The 18,804-nt window shown below is 34.4% G+C and overlaps 7 protein-coding genes across 7 annotated transcripts; all 7 read right to left on the bottom strand.

The window, feature by feature from the left end:
• Positions 1-1,974: 1,974 nt before the first annotated feature.
• On the bottom strand, positions 1,975-3,695 carry RO3G_12746 (uncharacterized protein; the record flags this gene model as incomplete). Its single annotated transcript, XM_067667330.1, has 2 exons — positions 1,975-2,152; positions 2,203-3,695. The coding sequence occupies 2 exons, from the start codon at positions 3,693-3,695 to the stop codon at positions 1,975-1,977; spliced, it is 1,671 nt and encodes a 556-aa protein (XP_067523431.1).
• A 401-nt stretch (positions 3,696-4,096) lies between these two features.
• On the bottom strand, positions 4,097-5,101 carry RO3G_12745 (uncharacterized protein; the record flags this gene model as incomplete). The annotated part of the gene is made up of 5 exons (XM_067667329.1): positions 4,097-4,541; positions 4,594-4,690; positions 4,745-4,892; positions 4,948-5,014; positions 5,067-5,101. 5 exons carry the CDS (start codon positions 5,099-5,101, stop codon positions 4,097-4,099), a joined length of 792 nt encoding a protein of 263 aa, XP_067523430.1.
• A 380-nt stretch (positions 5,102-5,481) lies between these two features.
• Positions 5,482-7,437, bottom strand: RO3G_12744 (pyruvate kinase; the record flags this gene model as incomplete). Its single annotated transcript, XM_067667328.1, has 10 exons — positions 5,482-5,600; positions 5,653-6,133; positions 6,193-6,220; positions 6,279-6,370; positions 6,421-6,683; positions 6,795-6,912; positions 6,967-7,049; positions 7,102-7,144; positions 7,199-7,290; positions 7,350-7,437. The coding sequence occupies 10 exons, from the start codon at positions 7,435-7,437 to the stop codon at positions 5,482-5,484; spliced, it is 1,407 nt and encodes a 468-aa protein (XP_067523429.1).
• Positions 7,438-8,630: 1,193 nt separating this feature from the next.
• On the bottom strand, positions 8,631-10,758 carry RO3G_12743 (uncharacterized protein; the record flags this gene model as incomplete). The annotated part of the gene is made up of 6 exons (XM_067667327.1): positions 8,631-8,849; positions 8,908-9,468; positions 9,543-9,830; positions 9,883-10,317; positions 10,404-10,514; positions 10,633-10,758. The coding sequence occupies 6 exons, from the start codon at positions 10,756-10,758 to the stop codon at positions 8,631-8,633; spliced, it is 1,740 nt and encodes a 579-aa protein (XP_067523428.1).
• Positions 10,759-12,284: 1,526 nt separating this feature from the next.
• On the bottom strand, positions 12,285-12,383 carry RO3G_12742 (uncharacterized protein; the record flags this gene model as incomplete). The annotated part of the gene is made up of 1 exon (XM_067667326.1): positions 12,285-12,383. The coding sequence occupies one exon, from the start codon at positions 12,381-12,383 to the stop codon at positions 12,285-12,287; it is 99 nt and encodes a 32-aa protein (XP_067523427.1).
• A 1,502-nt stretch (positions 12,384-13,885) lies between these two features.
• Positions 13,886-15,266, bottom strand: RO3G_12741 (uncharacterized protein; the record flags this gene model as incomplete). The annotated part of the gene is made up of 2 exons (XM_067667325.1): positions 13,886-14,940; positions 14,996-15,266. The coding sequence occupies 2 exons, from the start codon at positions 15,264-15,266 to the stop codon at positions 13,886-13,888; spliced, it is 1,326 nt and encodes a 441-aa protein (XP_067523426.1).
• A 377-nt stretch (positions 15,267-15,643) lies between these two features.
• Positions 15,644-18,609, bottom strand: RO3G_12740 (kinesin heavy chain; the record flags this gene model as incomplete). The annotated part of the gene is made up of 9 exons (XM_067667324.1): positions 15,644-16,018; positions 16,070-16,366; positions 16,421-16,500; positions 16,612-17,448; positions 17,510-17,789; positions 17,840-18,135; positions 18,265-18,421; positions 18,472-18,545; positions 18,603-18,609. The coding sequence occupies 9 exons, from the start codon at positions 18,607-18,609 to the stop codon at positions 15,644-15,646; spliced, it is 2,403 nt and encodes an 800-aa protein (XP_067523425.1).
• Positions 18,610-18,804: the final 195 nt, after the last annotated feature.

The raw sequence follows: 18,804 nt of genomic DNA, 5'->3' as shown, positions 1-18,804 counted from the left end.
GAACAAGATAGAATACAAATGATGGCGATGAAAATGAAAGGGCTCACTTAGTAGGCTTGTGAGGACTTGAGACGAGTATAGCTTGCGATAGCGTGATTCTCTTTGCTACATTTCAAACACACTCGTCGAGTACGACATGAAGGCAGCCAGCAATCTCGTATCCTTTTTAACAAAAACAACAGCATGGAGCATATCCATCTCAAAATAGTATAGAAACCAGCCTCTTTAGGATCAAGTCTCAGAAGATTACTTGCGGGCAGTCGGTCATTGCCTTTAGGAGAATATTCAACGTCATATACATAGTACACATACAAGTTTCTGTCATGGACTTGGAAAAGTTTCACACATCAATTACCCCCTACGTGAGCATCCCATAACGTCTTTCCAGAGATGGCTTTTCTTCCCTGATGAAATGCAAGTGAAATGATTTAATATAAACAACTTTGTGAAACAAGGGATTTGTAAGATTGATTTTCTAGCGTGTTCAAGTTGAAGGGTGGTTTTGAGAACCCAGCTGGCTTCTTCACAACTTAATTTCAGTCGTTCTACGAAAGCTTTTTTTTTATTGAATGAAATATTGATACGAAAAGGCAGTTGGTATTGAATGAGCAACACAAGATCTAATGAAGATTATTCGACATGATTTACGTGATTCTATAGGGTTACGAAATCCTGTCATGTTCCTAATAACGATAATTATCCAATGACTATTAATTTAACGGCTATCAAGTTTAATCCTGCGAAACTTTAGATCAGTCTATATAAATATTTGAGGGGAATGACTTGGCTCGTGTATTGAAGACTGTTTGCGCGTTGCCGAAATCGAAGGAAAATGAGTCTTGATTTACATAATATACTACAACACATACAACACTTCATTCAATGTTGGGAATGCCGTAATTGCAATCTTGGTAGGATAGAAATCAGGTATACCCGAAGTTGGTAGCAAATTCAACATACTTGTAACAGCAAGTATGCAAACTGGCCACTACAAGGGAATAATTAGCCCGATGACCTTCATGAAATTCATTGTCTACGAATACAAACATACCTCTCTTGACTCAAAGAGCTCAGCGTTTTCTTTATACAAGCCTATGACAGGTGCTCTTAATCACTCTGAGAAGGGAAGGCCAAAAATAAACTCATGTTTGAAAAGAAGAATCCTTAAACTATATTTTATTTATTGATGGAGATAAATATCCTGCTATTATTGCTTGTAGAATAAACTAGAAAGAATCAATTGGTAATATCCGGATGATGAAGAGAGGTACTGAAAATGGCTGAATGTCTGTAGATATGAATAAGTTATGACCAAAATCATAAAATCAATACTGAAAAAAATTTTAATTTAAAAGAGTCATCAAGAGGATCAATGTTAAAGAGCCCGATGACCTTACACACTTAACATGTCATGTGTAAAATAATAACTCATTGTGAGTACATTAAAACGCGCAAATAGTGAGGAAAACCCAGTGATCGTGTTACGTAACTCAAAGAAAATGTTAGCATGAGAACGGCTATAGATTTTATTAATATGATTATTTACAACATAAATAAATTTTGTTATGAGCAGATACAAAGAAGAGAATGGTAGTCAACTTTTTTTTTATTGGTGTGAGAAAAAAAGGCAAATTTTTTTAAGCTGTACAGTTGAATTGGTTGACTCCAAATGAGTTGAATGGAGTATATTCGGAGTTTGTTTCATTTTTATTATTCAAATGAATAATGCCTTCCATGAATTGATAGGTGGTTTCTTTTGTTTCAATCGATTTATTAGCAGTCTTTTTTCTTTCTTTTAATCTATTTTCATTATTTGATGAATTATCTGTTCTCTGTCTCTTTTTAATATTGTCCGTTTTCATCGATAGCGGTCGTTTTTCATGGTGTAACTTTAAGCTTTGTGTAAACATTAGTAAATTAGCCCCTTGTAACCCAAAATCTGTTTTCTGTAAAAAAAAAAAAGAAATGCACTTACTAAAGACCACATGCATTGCATAAAGGCGACCCATCAACATCACGTCTCCAAAGTGGGGTTGTAGATGTACCACAGTTTGAGCAAACAGGCTGAATCATATTCTCTTCATCTTTTGTGTCTTTTCTTGATGATTGTGGCTTCAAGTGTTTTGGTCTTGGTGCATTATGTAGCTTCAAACTATATGAAACATGAGTGATTGTCTTGGGAAAAAAATAAGGAATACTTACTATAATCCACAAGCGTTACACAATAATTCATCATCCACAGATCTTCTCCATAAAGGTGTAGTCGTCGTATTACAGTTACTACAAATAGGTGCTTTTCCTTCTGCAGGTGAGCCACTAATAGGACCTCTTCTCATCAAGCAATCCTTCTTTGCTGGTAGAGGTGGTGAAGGTGGACGGAATTCAGGAGAAGAAACCCGTGAAGGTGGAAGAGATTGTGACTGTTGAGACATGTTATTGTTATCATTAGTCTCATTTATGATGTTTAGTGATGATGTCGTATAAGAATGATATGAAGTAGAATGTTGTGGCAAGGATGGTCGTTGTTCTATAGGCTGCTGTGATACCTTTTGTTGTGGTTTTAGTAAAGATTGTTGTGACAAGGATTGCTGTGGTAGTTGTTGCTGTGGTAATTGTTGCTGTGGTAATTGTTGCTGTGGTAATTGTTGCTGTGGTAATTGTTGCTGTGGTAATTGTTGCTGTGGTAATTGCTGTTGTGGTAATTGCTGTTGTGATAGGGATTGCTGCGGTGGTAGAGATGGTTGTGCTATTTGCTGATGCTGTAATGGTTGCTGCTGTAATAACGGCTGTTGATGTGGTGATAACATTTGGTGTGGGTGATGAACAAAGGGTGACGAAGAAGAAGAGGAAAATGATAGGAAGGGTGTGTTTGGTGTGGAATGAATGAATGGTGAGGATTGGGGTTGCTGTAAATACATGTCATTTTCTGTTGAAGATAGTATTAGTCTTTCAGCAGACTCAAGTGTCTCTTTTGGTAAAGTTGACAATAGTCTGTTATGAAGGGTGCCAATGGGTATAGGAGGCATTGTTTCTGCTGAAACGTAAAGGGCTGAACTTTGAGCATAAAATTCTTGTTGTTGTGAGTAGTCTTGGTCACAAGGTAAAGAATAATTTTCTATTGGCCAGGTTTGATTTATTAATGTGTCTGTGTCAATCGGTTTCTGTTGTTGTTGCTGTTGTTGTTGTTGTTGTTGTTGTTGTTGTTGCTGCTGTTGCTGCTGTTGGTGTGGTTGTTGTTGCTGTTGATTTGTAGTGTCAGTAGAATTGGAGGTATTAAAATATGTCTTAAAAATGTCATCCAATTGAATGACTTGATCACCCGCTTGATCTGAGGTGAATTTTTGCAGCGTGAACTGCTCTTGTAAAAGGTGTTGTACCTGCTTCTGTTGTTGGAGTTTCAAATTACGTTTGTATTCAATTTCTTTTTCTTTTATAGTTTTTCTCTTTATATTAAAATCAAAATTGTCAGGAATCTTGAACGAGGAGACAACAGGAGAAGTAGTTTTCTTCTTTTGATTAATATTATGTGCAAACCATAATCTCCAAGATAAATTCTCGAGTCTAGTGCCGTTTTCAAGCGAGTCTTTAACTTTAGTACAAACTCTCCAAGTCTTTGAAAGATCTTCTGTTGAATCAAGATTACCAAAAGGCAATGACTTTTCGTTTCCTTTCACTTTCAATAATATAGGCGCCATGTTGATTTTTTTTTCTCTTTTTCAATTTGGATATTCTTTTCTTATTTGTAATAATAACAGAAAAAAAAAAAAAAAAAAAAAAAAAAGAAGAAACAAAGAAAAAAGGAATAATTTTATTTTGTTTGGAATGAAAATTTTCTATTATAGCTTGTTCGCGGAGAAGGAAAAAAAAGCAAGGGGCATTTTACACACACAACAAAAAAAAAGTAATCTTTTCACTCACTATGCATTTTGTGATTCATTTGACTAAAAATGTAATACTACTGAAAAGTAGTGTAACATTCATTTTACCCCACTTTTTAACTGGTAAAAGCGGTAAATGTTGGAGTAAGAAAAAGAACAAGCAATAATTAAGGGGTAAAAATGATGTCATTTGGGAATAGTCAAAAAAAGCTGCCTATTTATTTTGGAATATGCTTATATGAGCTTTGAATGTGTTGAGCCAATATTTCCGCTGCACCAGGATTAGCAACGCTTGTTTCTTTCTTTTCTTCCAAGACATAGCGGGAATCAAGGTATTCTTCTACTCTATTTGTCATGAGTTGCAAAGCAATTGTATTCTCTGCTCCTCTTGGAATCACAATATCTGCAAATTTTTTTGAAGGTAGAATATATTCCTCATACATTGGTTTAACACGATCCACATAGTCCATCAATATTTCCTTGAGTGATAATTCTTTTCCATTTCTAATCTTCTTTTTGCGTACCCTTCTTGCTAATCTTTCATCACTGTCTTCATCAATAAACACTTTCATGAACATCAAATTAACAATATCTTTAGGATAAAGCACCAATGTTCCTTCAATTAAAATAACATCCACTGGTTCAATAACATAAGACCCTTTTCTATTTAATGCCTGGTTAAAAAAAAGATGTATTTAAACTTGTGTCTATTTACCTTCTATGATTAGATGAATCCCATTCAGGAACAGTTGTAGGCTTGCCTGATAATAATGTTTTTATCGTATTGCCAAGTAATTCAAAATCAAAAGCATCTATTTAAATGTTATAATCATTTTTCTTTGTATTTATTTCTCTCTTTTCTTTACTTGGATGGTCACTATAGAAATTGCCTGCTTCATATTTAACTCTTTCTTCAGCTGTTAACTCGCGATAGAATTGAGTTAATCTAATAAGTGCTACCCTAGCATGATACTTTTTATTGATTTTTGCTGTTAATGCATCACAAAAAGCTTTCTAATTAAAGAGTCAATCGTTTCATAATTGAATTAAAATTCGTTTTTCCTTTTACTTTTCCGGAATCAGCGCCACCAGCAATGGCAATAGCCATAGGAGTTTTTAAGGAAACTTTGAAATAACTATTTCTCTTGATTAGCACAGTCCTAGCTATTCTTTTTCTCTTCAATTTACTTTGGATCCGAATACTTTGTAGGATCAATGGACATCTTTTATTGAAATAATAGTGAAAATAAAATAAAAAACTTTTTGCAGTTTTGCAAAAGCATTTCAAAGACCGAACATTTTTTCAATTTGAATGCAAACTGGGTATCATAACTTTAATTGCAAACAGTAATTGTATCATGATGTAAGCAAATTTTAGAAAATATGAAAAAGAATATATGACAATTACTTCATTATTATAGAGAAAGGTATTTTGCTATAAATAATTCTCACGCTATCTCGTATCTTTAATGTTTGTCTGTTTTTGTGACACGATTTTTTTTTAATAAACTTTATCTTCAACTGAGTAAGTAGTACGTTTCAGACGGGAAAGGGGCTTTTTATTTTGAGTTATAGCCTAATATTGATATAGACTAATGCGGATTCATGGTGCATAAATGATACGAAGAGTATTGGTATTCCCGAGGCCTCCCTTCCATCCTTGAACAGCCACTACTGGATCACCACGCTTAAGAAGCTTGTTTTTCATGGCTTGCTCCAATCCTGTAAGACACATAAGTATTTTTTGAATATATATCCTAAATCATTTATGTACCCCATCTAATTCTGCGATCCACATCTTCCTGCCATGGTATTTGGTCTTCAGAAGACGCCTTTGGACAATAAAAGGCAAAACATCCTCTGTGCAAAGGAATCTGTCGAGTCGTTTGTTGGCTACGTGTGACAACAACAATGGGTGCATTAGGTCTATATTTTGAGATGAGCCTGGCAGAGTTACCAGAGGTAGTTAAGACAACAATGCATCCAGCGTTTTGTTCCTGAGCTGCTGCAACAGCAGCACAAGCAACAGTTTCCATCGTCTCGGTAGGTAGCGGTGTAAGGTGTCGAAGTTGATGAAAGACCGTAGGATAGCAAAGTACAGATTCTGCCAACTTGCAAATATCATGCATTGTTTTTACAGCATCTACAGGATAATCCCCTTTCGCTGTTTCACCAGAGAGCATGACCGAGTCAACACCATCTAAAACTGCATTTGCTACATCAGACACTTCAGCACGTGTAGGCCTTGAGTTGTACTAAAACATAAATAGTATCTATTAGCCAAGGCTATTTTTTAAGATAAACAAAATGTTACAGTCATGGATTCCAACATTTGAGTCGCACTAGGAGAAAAAGAAATGTTTAGTTTCTTGCTTGTTTGTTTGTTCACTGGAACCTTACCAGATAACAGGTTTACCGACCAAGTTACATTTAGTAATCATCATTTTTTGAGCAATAAAGACGCGTTCAAGAGGAATTTCAATGCCCATATCCTATCATAACTCATTAATCATCATTTATATAATGGTTGAATGATACCAACTCCACGGGCAACCATGATACCATCCGTTTCTGCAAGAATATCATCAAAATTTTCAACGCCTTGATGATTTTCAATCTTTGAGATAATCTTGATATTCTTTCCTTCTAGACCCAAAACCTTTCGAATATCACGAATGTCTTGACCTCGTCGTATAAAAGAAGCAAAAATGAAATCAACTTTTTGCTGAACACCGAATTTTAAATCTGTTTCATCTTTTGCTGATAGAGCAGGAAGATCAATGGGCGAGTTTGGTAAGTTGACACCTTTGTGAGATGATAGCTTGCCATTGTTTTTAGCAACCACACGAATATTGTCTTCTTTTACTTCCAGAACTTCAAATGAAAGAATACCGTCATCAATAAAAATCTTTTTACCTACTTCAATCACTTTGGGTAAATTCTTGTAGTCAATATAAATGATTTCACTGGTTCCTTCATCCATATACTTGTCATCAACACTAAAGGTCATTTCATGACCAACTTCAATAAGAATCTTTTTTTTTTCCTTTTTAATTTCACATTGCTCACTTTTACTTTATTATCTTACTTCAACATCATCTTTCATGTTGCCTGTACGAATCTCTGGTCCTTTGTTGTCAAGTGCAATGGCAACAGGATGCCCAGGGTGAACTAAAAGAATGACATAAGCATTGTGTATAAATGATTCATCTGTTCAACTTACTCTCTACACTTTTACGAGTATTATCAATGACAGATTTGTGGTACTAATGATATTTTTTCATGATTTAGATGAGGCATTGATAGAACATGTAACTTACTTCATGGCTGCCGTGAGAAAAGTTCATGCGAACGATATTTAAACCAGCATTTCTAAGTTGAGTTATTGTTTCAACGCTATTACTTTTGGGACCTGGGTGAATCAAAGATTATAAACAATATACGCGATCGATAAGAATTTATATAACAAACCGATCGTTCCAATGATACATGTTTTTCGACCGTGAGTGGGTTCAACATCAACATTCAATCTTGATAACCATTGAATATTAGAAGTCATACTGGATGCAGAAAGAGGCGCCATTGTAACATATATAACTTGAAACAAGCTAAAAATAAAAGTGAAAAAGGAAAAGGAAAAGAAAACCCTTTTAACTTTATGCATTTTTTTGTCATTTGGAACTACTTGTTCATTTTTAAACACAGTCTGAACTCTGTTGTATTGGTTTATACATTCTCAGACATTAGTTTAATACGAATGAAAACACATTTACGCTAGGACATAAGGTTAGCTTCTTGACAACTATGTTTGAGCATGCTATACAGATCTCATTTATTCTCAGAAGTGCAAACAATTTATAAACCCATTCAAGAAAAACTTTGATGTTCGTTGGAAATAGTATTTAAATTAAGATTTTGCTTATTTTCGTATAAAGAAAATTAGTCTTGAATCTTATATTGACTTCAATATATTTGTCTACAGAAATAAAGCAAAAGAAAATGGCGTGTTTGTATCATTAAAACTATTGTTACACTAAACATTTAGCGCGATATTTTAGCCCATGATCTAATTGACGTCAAAAGTAATAGCAAAAATCGCTTGCATAAAAAATGTACAAAATGCCTACAATTTCTCTTTTTTAGTTGGCTTCTTGGGATTACTGTTTATTTATGTTGCAAAAAGCAAGCTCAATTTGCAAACAAAGTGAAGGATGTAGCGATATACAAGGGCTCATTTTCAAGATAGTAATAAAAGGAAGCATATAGTATTTATTCACATTAATTTTACCAAATAAAATGATGCAGAGAGTATTTACAAATGTATTGAAGGTGATGCAATCGTATATACACTTAATACTTCATTATTGATGACTCTGATCGCTCACGGAATGAGTGAGTTCCAGTTGCCTGTTCATAAAGAATATTCTCCATGAATTCTTTATGCTCTTTTAAAGTCTGCATATAGAAGTCAAAGAGTTGTTTTGAATAACGATAGAGGAAGAGGGAAAAGCAACTTACATCAAATGTAGAAAGTGAATGTGATAGCATGTTTTCACGCTTTTGCAGTTGCTTTGCTAGATCATGGCTCATTTCAACCTGTTCGTTATATAAAATTTGAAATTCTGCAAGCCTAATCTTAGCCTGGTCACATTCCCTGCTTTTATCTTCAAGTTCCTGTCTCAGTTCATAACTTAGTCTTTGTAGTATTTGCTCTGTTTTACTAGGTTTCAAGTTACTCTAAAAAATACGTACTTAATAAGTATCATCTGGTTTACATGAAATATTCTCAAGTACCTCTGCATCTTTACGGGATTGAACCAACAACTTATTCAGTTTCTCGTTTCTCTCACTTGTTGTAGTCCATTTATGCTTTAGGGAACGGTAGGCAGCTAACTGATCTTTTAATTTATATTCCAAAGCAAAAACTTTCTCTTTCCAGCGCTCGTCATTATGAGATAACTTCTGTAATTGCTAAAGAAATATAGTTTTTTTGAGAAATAAGTATTTAAGTATGGCTCTTAGTAGTTACCTCTTTAAGATCTAAAACTTCTGAATCATTCGAGTTTTTTTGATCCGTCATTGCTTTTAATTCTTGGATACAATTTTCTTTTTCTTCCATTTCTTGAAGCACCAGTTCAAGCTTTTGACTTAATTCTTCAATTTCTTCTTGTAAAAGCTCCTTTTCTCTTTGCATTGTATCTATTATCGCTTCGTGTTCACCTTCTAAGGTCGCTATTCTTACTTCTCGCTCTCTGATAGCAATTGCAAGCTCATTAAACTGTTTATTCAGCTTATCCTCACATTCTTTTTGAACTTGGTCTGTTTTTTCAAGAGATTCTTTTAATTCTATCATGAGGTCCTTACTGGTCTTATTCTTTTCCTCTATTTCCTGCTGAAGCTTTGAAATATGCTCTTCTAAAACTTCAATATCTTCATAATGAGATTTGTTAATGTTCTTCAGATCATCATTCAATGTTTCTATTTTCTCATCTCGCTCCTGAATCATTGCTTCTAATGATATCATTCTTTCATCTTGCTCTTGGTTATCAATAGGATCGTTCGCACCGTTTCCTTCGCAGTAAGAGAGAAGCTAAATTGATTTTACAGTTTATCATCTGTTTACAAACATAATTTTTGTCAACTTGAATAAAGTACCTTAATTACTTCGTCTTCCAATGCAGCAATTTCCTGTTCTCTACTTTGTAATTCAGAGACGAGTAAACGATTTTCTTCTCTCAACTGCTCCACTGTTTTGTCAGATATTGATCTTACACTGGCATCGCTTTCCTTGCATAAACTCTGGCATTCCTTCGCCTTGTCATTAAGCTTTTGCTTTGTATCATGCAAGTTTTTATTATATTCATTTGTCTTTTGTAAGTCTTTGATCTGCTTCTTCTTTTGCTCAAGTTCATTCATTACTGCATCATTCTCTAGTCTTTGTCCTTTCAATTCCTATATGAATAGCATAAATACAAAAGCCTATAGATACATCATAGAAGCTAACATTTTCTAATTCTTTTATCTTATTTAACAAAGAATAATCATCTTTATATAGTCTTGGTGAATTTGATTTTGGCTTTGCCTTTAACGCTTGAATCTGCTGCTGCTGCTCTTGAATCGTAATCTGTGCTTGTCTGTATTTTTGATAGATCTCCGTTTCTTCATACTCCGATTTAGCTGATCGCAGAGCAGCGCGTAGCCTGACATTTTCAGCAGATATATCAGCTACCATCTTGCTTAGTTTATCATTCTCCTCATGATATTTTTCAACTTCGGAAACAGCCGCCTTTAATTCATCTTTCTCTGCTTGTGACATGCCATGCTGCTTTGGGCATGGCTTATTGACTATCTCCAGAGCTGCATTTAATTCCAAAATCATCTTTTTATATTTTTTCAATTCCTTAGTAAGTCTTTGAACAGTAACTTTCAGGTCCACATTCTAATTTAAAATTAATAATTTGCGTGTGCACAGATAAATTATGCGCTCTTTTTTTTTTTTTTTTTTTTTTTTTTTTTTTTTTTTACTTCTTTCAAGGCATTTTCAAGATTAGTAGGCGATAGATCATGCAAACGTGTTTCCAAGAAGTATATTTTCAGTCTCAAATCAAAGTTTTCTTTCTTTAAAATATCCACCGTCTAAAGAAGTTAAAAGTCACTTACGTATTTTCTATTTTGTATGTCTTTGTGTTACATTTTCTTGGTGTTTCAAAGGCACTGAGAAACTAGCCGATTTCGTGGTTTTTTCTTTGTGTACAGCTTCAGCAACGCTTTCTAAAGAAGCCTCTACTACATTCCATTGTTCACTGGAGTTACTGCTTCCGCTGTTGTTGGTATGGTTTATATTATTTTTATTGCTTTTATGACTGTTACTGTCAAACATGCTGTTTTTTGTATAGGAGCTAGGTACGTTCTCTGTTTGCCTTGGTGATTCCACTTCGTCAAGTAGAGACACGTTTGTGGTTGAAAATATATCGTCTTCCATTAATTTTATTTAGTTTTTTTTTTTCTTTTTGAATTTGCTATAGCAAAAAAAAAAATATGTATTGGAAAGAAATGAATAAAAAAAAATATTTGAGGTTGAATAAATAAGGAGATTTAAAAAGGAGATGACCACAATCAACCGCTCTTTAAAGAATTATTCTTTAAAATGTTAATTGATTCCACTGAGCCAAGAGAGCCTCCTTTTTGTTCAAAGAGATAAAGACATTGAGATACTATTGTAGTAGTGATAGTTTGCATACATAATCTTTATAAACCATAAAACCCTATTATTTATTTTAGTCAACATAAGTACAATCCATTCTATCTGAAAAGCATTCATTCTTATTTTATCGTAATCATGATAAATAGCTAGTACAATTTATCCTTCCTCTTACATTCCGTTTGATATTTTATCGTTTATCTTTAACTTGAATAAAATTCATTTCGTATTATTTTCAAACAAACAATCCTTTAGTCTAATAGCGTCTCATTTATTAAAGTAGTTCCCCAACATCCAACACTTTAAGGGATTATTTAATCATTTTCTTTTCACTGTATCATTGTTGTTTTGCTTTGGCTAATTGAAATACTTTGTATATCAATTAGTGGATTTGATTTGCTTTAAACGCGTCTTAAATTTTATAAATAAAGCCCAAGTATTTCTAGTTTTGGAAAACATGAATTTATCCTCTTCATTTTTTTGATTTCATACGATCCATGACATTGTAAGAACTGTAGAATCCTAAAAAAAAAAAAAACGAAACAAAACAAAACAAAACGTAGGTAATAAGATTGTCTCTTCTCTTTGAAAAATTACTGAATGTTTTCATGAAATGAAACTTGAGGGGGGTTTTTTTTTTCTTCACATATTTTCTTTATAATATCTTACAACTTGGAAGATCTTATTCGTTCTGTTCATGAATACAATAGAAACATTAACTTATTACTCATTGCAACACAAGATGAGATTGGTCGGCTGAAAGACGCGGTGGATGAGTTAAAGGCGATAATCAAAAACACTGGAACAAGCGAGTAATTTTCAGATAATAAAAAAAAAGAAAATACTTTAAGCATCGTCACTTAAAAATATGTGTTGGTCGATTATTTAGGACATTCAAACATGTCAAATCAAACAAACATAGAAACTGCTGTGGCGTTTGATGACCATGGATTCAGGGATATTCCACGCATCTCAAAACGCCTTAGATGTGAAAACTTTACTGAAGCAGAGCAAGGTAAAGCCTTTCTTCGAGAAACATTGAACCTTGAGCCAAATGCGACAGACAAAGAAGAGATTAAAGCGGCAAAAAAAAAAAAATTACAGATAGACACACTGTATAAATATCTTTGCGATATGCAAAGAATTATTTATAATCAATTTAAAAATAAATTTGATGCAGATAAAAATTTAACTAGTACTATGGCCTAGAAGAAACCTCCTAATTCATACAAGGAAGCAACAAAAGACTTGGAACAAGCAGCAGCAAAGACCAATATACATTTAAAAGCAGATATACTGACCATTGGGGAGTCAGGATCATGATAGTAAAGTGCTACTAAACTAAAACAAGGCTGTTAGAGAAAGGGTATGATACATCAGTATTTTATTCTTGGCTTGAATTTTATAAGATAAAATGAACTTGAGCGTAAAAGAAGTGATTGTGATCATAACAATCCTGAATTTGAAGAACCAATTGATGCTGACTTGGCTGAAGATGAAAACGATAATAATGATGATTTAAGCATAAAAAATGAATCAAGCGCATGAAATAAAAAGGGCTACATGTGTCGGTAAATCGTTAAGTTTTATGTAATATTGATGTTCAAAGGCTTCCGAAAAATGTTTACAAATTGTTATTGTGCTCTTCAAATAACCAGAGAGCCTTTAAATGTATATTTCAAGGACAATGAGAGGAAAAGTATGATCACATGAGTTGTAGCTTTCTTACAACAGTAGTTTCAAACAAAGAAATGCTGGTTATAAAGCTCTTTTAATTCAAGAGTTGGTTTTACAAGTGATCAGTTTTAATGATGGTATCCCAGTAATCAAATTAAAATATTGATGTTATTCTCAAATTGGATTCAAGAAAATACTAGCAAATAGTAATACACTGCAATCAGACTCACCTCAAGTATCGACCCCCCCACCACCACAAAGACTAATACCTCCTTTAAGAGTGTTGCGTAAGTTACACTTAAATTTGAAGGTAATAGATTTATTAAAATATGCTTTCCATGTGAAAGTATTAGACTTAGGATTTCTACGACAATGATAACATGCCACTTCATCATTTGTATCAGAAGTAATCACGGACAATTTGGATCAGCACAGGTGCTTGAAATGTCATTACATAATAATGAACACGATACTCATATTATTCTTGGTATTGAAGGAGGAATTGCACATTGTGAATATGGATTTGTAAGCTCTTTTGGAAATAGCGAGCTTGGAATCATAAGGCACATGAGCTTCGCCGACATCATGTCTTTTTTTTTTTTTTTTTTTTTTTTTTTTTCATTATTTTTATTACCTTTCGTTTGGAATTGATGAAATAGGCTTGGTTGGTCAAAAAATGTCTATTTCCCGTTAATCAAACGGCTTGATTTCTTGTGAAACTTTGCATGATTGTAAACTATAAAATTTAGTATAGTTGCTTTTCAGTCTTTTAATTAGCTACCCACGCTTTTTACTTGGTGGCAATTTTAAAAATACATTACTGACTTGTTAATCGGAACCGATAAAGTAGGAGTTTATTTCCAATTGCTTTGCTTAACAAACCTATTGTTCAAAACTCACAATTATAGAAAGATTCAAAGATTAAAAATGATTATTAATACAACAATAGTGCTATTGAATGAATTCCAAATTTTCAAATGATGCAAAAGTTAATTTAGCATATAACGTGTGAATAAACAAGATTAATCACTTCATCACATTGCCTTGAGTCTAAAATGATATACCTTGGTGACACATACACAACGATCTAATCTTTTTAGAGCGGATTTCTTTTTATTTACAAGGATAATTATACAAATATAGTCTTTGGCTTTTGTTTTGTTACTTTTTCAGCCATGATTTCCTCCGTCTTTTCAATATGAGTTGTTGAAGCAGTTATTTCTGAATCAGATCGATCTTGATAATATTGCTCTTCCTTTTCTTCCTCTTCATCCTCCAGCACCATCTCAAGTCCTTCACTTGATCTTCTTAATGAAGAAGAAGAAGTACTGAGTGGACTCAAAGTATCATAACGAGTTGTGTAAGATCCAATTCTGATAGGCACATTTTGATTAGGTATTTGACGTATAGCACGATAGCAAAAGTCAGCAAAGGCACTGTTTGCGCGTTGACAAACACTTTTGTCTTTCACCACCTCAGGCACCACAAACCAGTTATGGACACAGTCTTCGATCACTGTTTCCCAGTTGACCTGATCATTCTCTGCTCGCATGGCCAAATCAAGAGCATCATCACGCAAAACTTCCTTGTTGCCAATGTACATGAGTACTTGATCAGGAAGAAAGGAACGAAAACCAGTTTCGAGTTTGGCAATTCCCAAGACTTGATGAGCATCCGAGGAAGAATCAGGTCCGCTGGGCTCAAAGTAATCTTTCTTGATGACTTTTGCAGTGTATTGGGAAATATAATCGTACTTTAGGTTTGTTTTCCATGATTTTGAGGTTGTTTCATTCGTCACAATAGGAGAGATGAGTACAGCAGCGGCAGGACGAGGTAGTTCGGTGAGTGTAGGCGTACTATCGTCTGTACTTTCATCTACTTCATCTGTCACAATCTCAAACATGCTTGGATCATGCGTGATAAATAACATCTCGAGGATCAGTGAAGCACCAGCAGAGTCACCAATGACAATGACCTTTTCCGGATGAACGTTGAGTGCTCTGATCAAGTATTCATAGCCTCTCACTACGTCCTCCACCGGGCTTGGGTATTTGTATTCAGGTGCCAAACGATAATCGATTGACATGATCATGGCTTCCAAGCCATAATTATATTTTAATAGTTTAATCCATTCGATATAAGTATCCATATACATTGTACATGTACCCACCCTGAATCCACCACCTATGTTCATCATATTGAGTCAGCTTTTACTTTAATGATTACATCTGTTACTTACCGTGTACATTAAAGAAGATGATATCAGCATTTTGAATTCTCTTTACTAATTCTTCATGATTTAATTGATTCACATTTTCACCAATCCAACAACCAGACCATTCATTATTCCAAGGTACTTTAAGTATCCAAGGTTTATGTGAAGAGCGAGGTTTTGTCACATCGTTTAAAATCAGTCTTGCTGCAGGTGCAGGCAAAGAAAATACTTTTTTTAATATTTTGACGGTAGTGCCTGCTGGTATTTTATTAAATGCACTTCTTAAAGAATTCATTATAAAGAAAAAAAAAGGGGGGGGGGGAGAAAAAGTAGTAGAGTAAGAAAGAAAGGAAAAGAAAAATGTTTCTTTTTGTACGTTTCCCCAGTGATTCCCATTGTTATACACATCCACAAATGCATTCATTTTTCCCAACCAATTTTTTTAGTGTTACAGTATGACAAGGTGTGAATCAACAAAAGAAAGTATGAGAGGGAAATCAATCATATGAACTCATCTTTATTTAAAATAGTCTGCTTATAGTTTTTATTATTTGTTTCACAGGAGGATTAGTTTAATCAACACAAAAGAGCATTGCTTTTTTTTTTTTTTTTTTTTTTTTTTTTGGTTTTTTAAAAGGTATGTGTACATAAAGCGTGTGTTGGGCATATTTTTTATGAGCGAGCTGTGTTGATAAAGTTAGGCATCCAGGAACCACGCTTATTGTTATTGTTATTAGTATCACGTTTTTCTGCTTCACCATTACTTGTATTATCTACTACGACTCCTCCACCTCTTAAAGGTTTAGCTATTCTACCAACAAGACTTATTGCTGGTAAAGTAGGCTGATTAGATTTCTGTATTCTTGCTTGTCCTAATCTGTCCCTGACAGCTTGAAGTTGGGCTTCAAACTTTTGGTTTTGATGGAGTAATTTCTCTTGTGCATCACCTAACAGTGTTTCTAAACTTTGAATGCGTTCATTTCTTGCTATCAATTTACGCTCCGCCAATGCAACTTCCTTTTTAAGTGCACTGTTTTGTTCAACGAGCTACAATCCAATCAACATCTAATGTGAATAAAAAAAAGGTATTTAACTTACTTGCTTTTGAACATTGGCCAAATGTTCAAGATCTCTAACAAGGAAAGCCATATTTTTCTGTTGTCGTTTATTATTACTTGCTTTCAATACATTATTGTATTGTTCACGGGTCTCATCCAAGGACATTTCCAATTCCACTACTTTCTCACACCTTCCCTGAAGATCTCTCATCAATGCTTTCTTCATCATTTCAAAATCAGCCAATTGCTGAGCCATTGTCTTCTTCATTCGTTCAAGGTCTTTTTCTTTTTCACTAATATCAGTGGGTGCCTTCTGAGATTGTTCTGTAAGAGCAACCTACATAATAAACATGAGTAAATTATTCTTCATATATCAGATTGCTAGCATTACTTGGAGTTGATCATTAGCTGTTTTTAAATCATGGATTGTTGTACTCAACTTCGTGTGTTCATTTGTCTTTTGCTCTAATTCTAATTTAAGCTGATCAATCTCTCTTTGTTGACTCTCTTTTTTAGTCACATATTGCTGTTCTAATTTGGTCTATCAAAGCATATCAGTAAAAAAAGTAACACCATTTTTACCAAATACCTTGAGAGCACTAATTGTTTCATCAATATCTGCGCTCTTTTGAATTTGTGCTTCTTCCTCAGCAATCGTTTTATCCAACAATTCCTCGTATTCTTGTTCAAGATTAGCAAATTTGCCTTCAAGGTCAGACTTCTTTTGTTCAATCATCTTCTTTTCTTCCGTCAAGTCATCAATGGTCTTTGTGTGTTGTTCAACCAAGGCACGAGAATCGGAAAGGTCACGTCGTAGTGATACAAGTTCTTCTACACTAAGACCATTACCATCCAACTCCAATTTGACAAGCGCATCTCTTATTTGTCGCTCTTTTTCATTCATTTCGTTGGATACATCAAATCCAGACATAATTTGAGCCATTTTTTCTGCCTTCTTCTTTTCCTTGTCGCTTTGATTGGCTTTATTTTGAGCATTCTTGATCTCGACCAAATTCTTTTTGAGTTCTTCCAACTCGGATATTAATTCTTGATTGGCCTCCTTGAGTGAGTCCACTGTGATTGCATTCTCATTACTTTCAAATGAAATCTTTTGTAATTGAAGTCGTAAGCCATTAACCTCAGCTGTCATTGCCTGATTTTCTTGAGCCGCAGCCTGCTCTTGTTCCTTATAGTAAGACATTTCCTCTCTCAAAGATTCCAGGAGTTTTTCACGGTTAGCTAATTCTGTTTCCTTTTCCGTAATCTGATCCATCAGTTCATTCTCTCTTCTCAAAAATTCATCACGTTCATCCTTCTCGAGCACAATGGCAGGTGTGGCAGGACGAGAGAAATCATCTGAAGGCAAAGGACTTTTAAAACCCGAAGCAGGGGGTAAAGCAGCAAAGTCGCCTCTCGTCACTTTATCCATCGTCACCCATTTATCTTCAGGCACCACTTGACCCGATCGCCAGATACCTACTTTCACCTTCCAAAGCAGCAATATAGCTTTTGAAGGTGACTGTCTCTGTCTTGACCTTTTTCAAGAGGGCCTTTAGTTCAGCAGGGGAAAGATCGGCATTGACCTTGGCCTTGTTCTTGATCGTCTTGGCTCGCATACCAAAACGTAGGGTGGAGAGTGTTTCAGCCTCATTGTACGACGACGGAGAACAGTTGATGATGAGTGTTGTGCGTGAATTACCACCCAAGGATTCTTGTAAAATACGAGTTAATTTAGAATCTCGATAAGGGATGTGACTTGACTGTACTCAATTTTATTAATTGCTGTCTATTTTATTTTTATCTTACTTACCTTTCCGTCTGTGAGTGCATTAATGACCATACCAAGGGCAGTCAAAGATTTATTAATTTTCTTTGCTTCTTCTAAAGTTTGACCTGATGCCCCGGTCTTGCCTACTTTTTCTGAGCCTGCCAAATCAACTAAATAAAGTTTACCGCTCTTGGCTGCTCCAGTATCCACATTCTTTTGTGTAATAGTGACGACGACGATGGAGTGAGAACGAGAACTTTCAGCATTCATGTTGGTTGCTGAGACAACACGATTGGCACTACCATTTCTCATGACTTCATATACATCATCTTGTGATCCTACATAAACTTCTAATAAGCCTTTGACGTAAACACCGTGTGTCTTGTCCTCATGGATAGGTAAGTTGTCCTGAGAGGCTTTATAGGGGTTAGCATATTTATCTGACAACTATTTATTTGTAAGCTTACGGTTTAATAAATCTCGAACTTTTTCCATATAAATTTCCATATAAGACACTTTGACAGTGAATTCCAGATTGCTAGGAGCAGCCATGATGCTTGTGAATATTTGCTCAACAATACGAGGAATGATACCCTTTGTATTCTCATCATCAATATCCGCACCCTAAATAAAAAAAAATCAGTAGTGAGTTCCATAAAGTAATATATTGTTACCATCATTGTAAAGGTCTTTCCTGAACCTGTTTGACCATATGCAAAGACAGTTCCATTGTAACCAGCAGTGACATCTAATAATTCATATTTAGAATGCCGATTATCATTTGAGAAAGAGAAAAAAAAAATACTAACCATCTACTATAGTTTTGATAGAATATTCAAATACATCTTTTTGTGGTGTTTTCATTCCAAACACTTTATCAAATGAGAAGCTTCCTTGAAAGTCTTTGCCCTGAAATAACCATATATAAGTTGGTGATGAAATAAAGCGTATATTTGTATTTTTTTTACCTTCAATGCTATCTGAGTTCCTTCTTCATCAATATCAAT

Source organism: Rhizopus delemar, genomic scaffold (assembly GCF_000149305.1).
Source record: "Rhizopus delemar RA 99-880 supercont3.11 genomic scaffold, whole genome shotgun sequence".
Lineage (NCBI taxonomy): Eukaryota > Fungi > Mucoromycota > Mucoromycetes > Mucorales > Rhizopodaceae > Rhizopus > Rhizopus delemar.
This window is presented reverse-complemented; position numbering and strand designations above follow the sequence as displayed.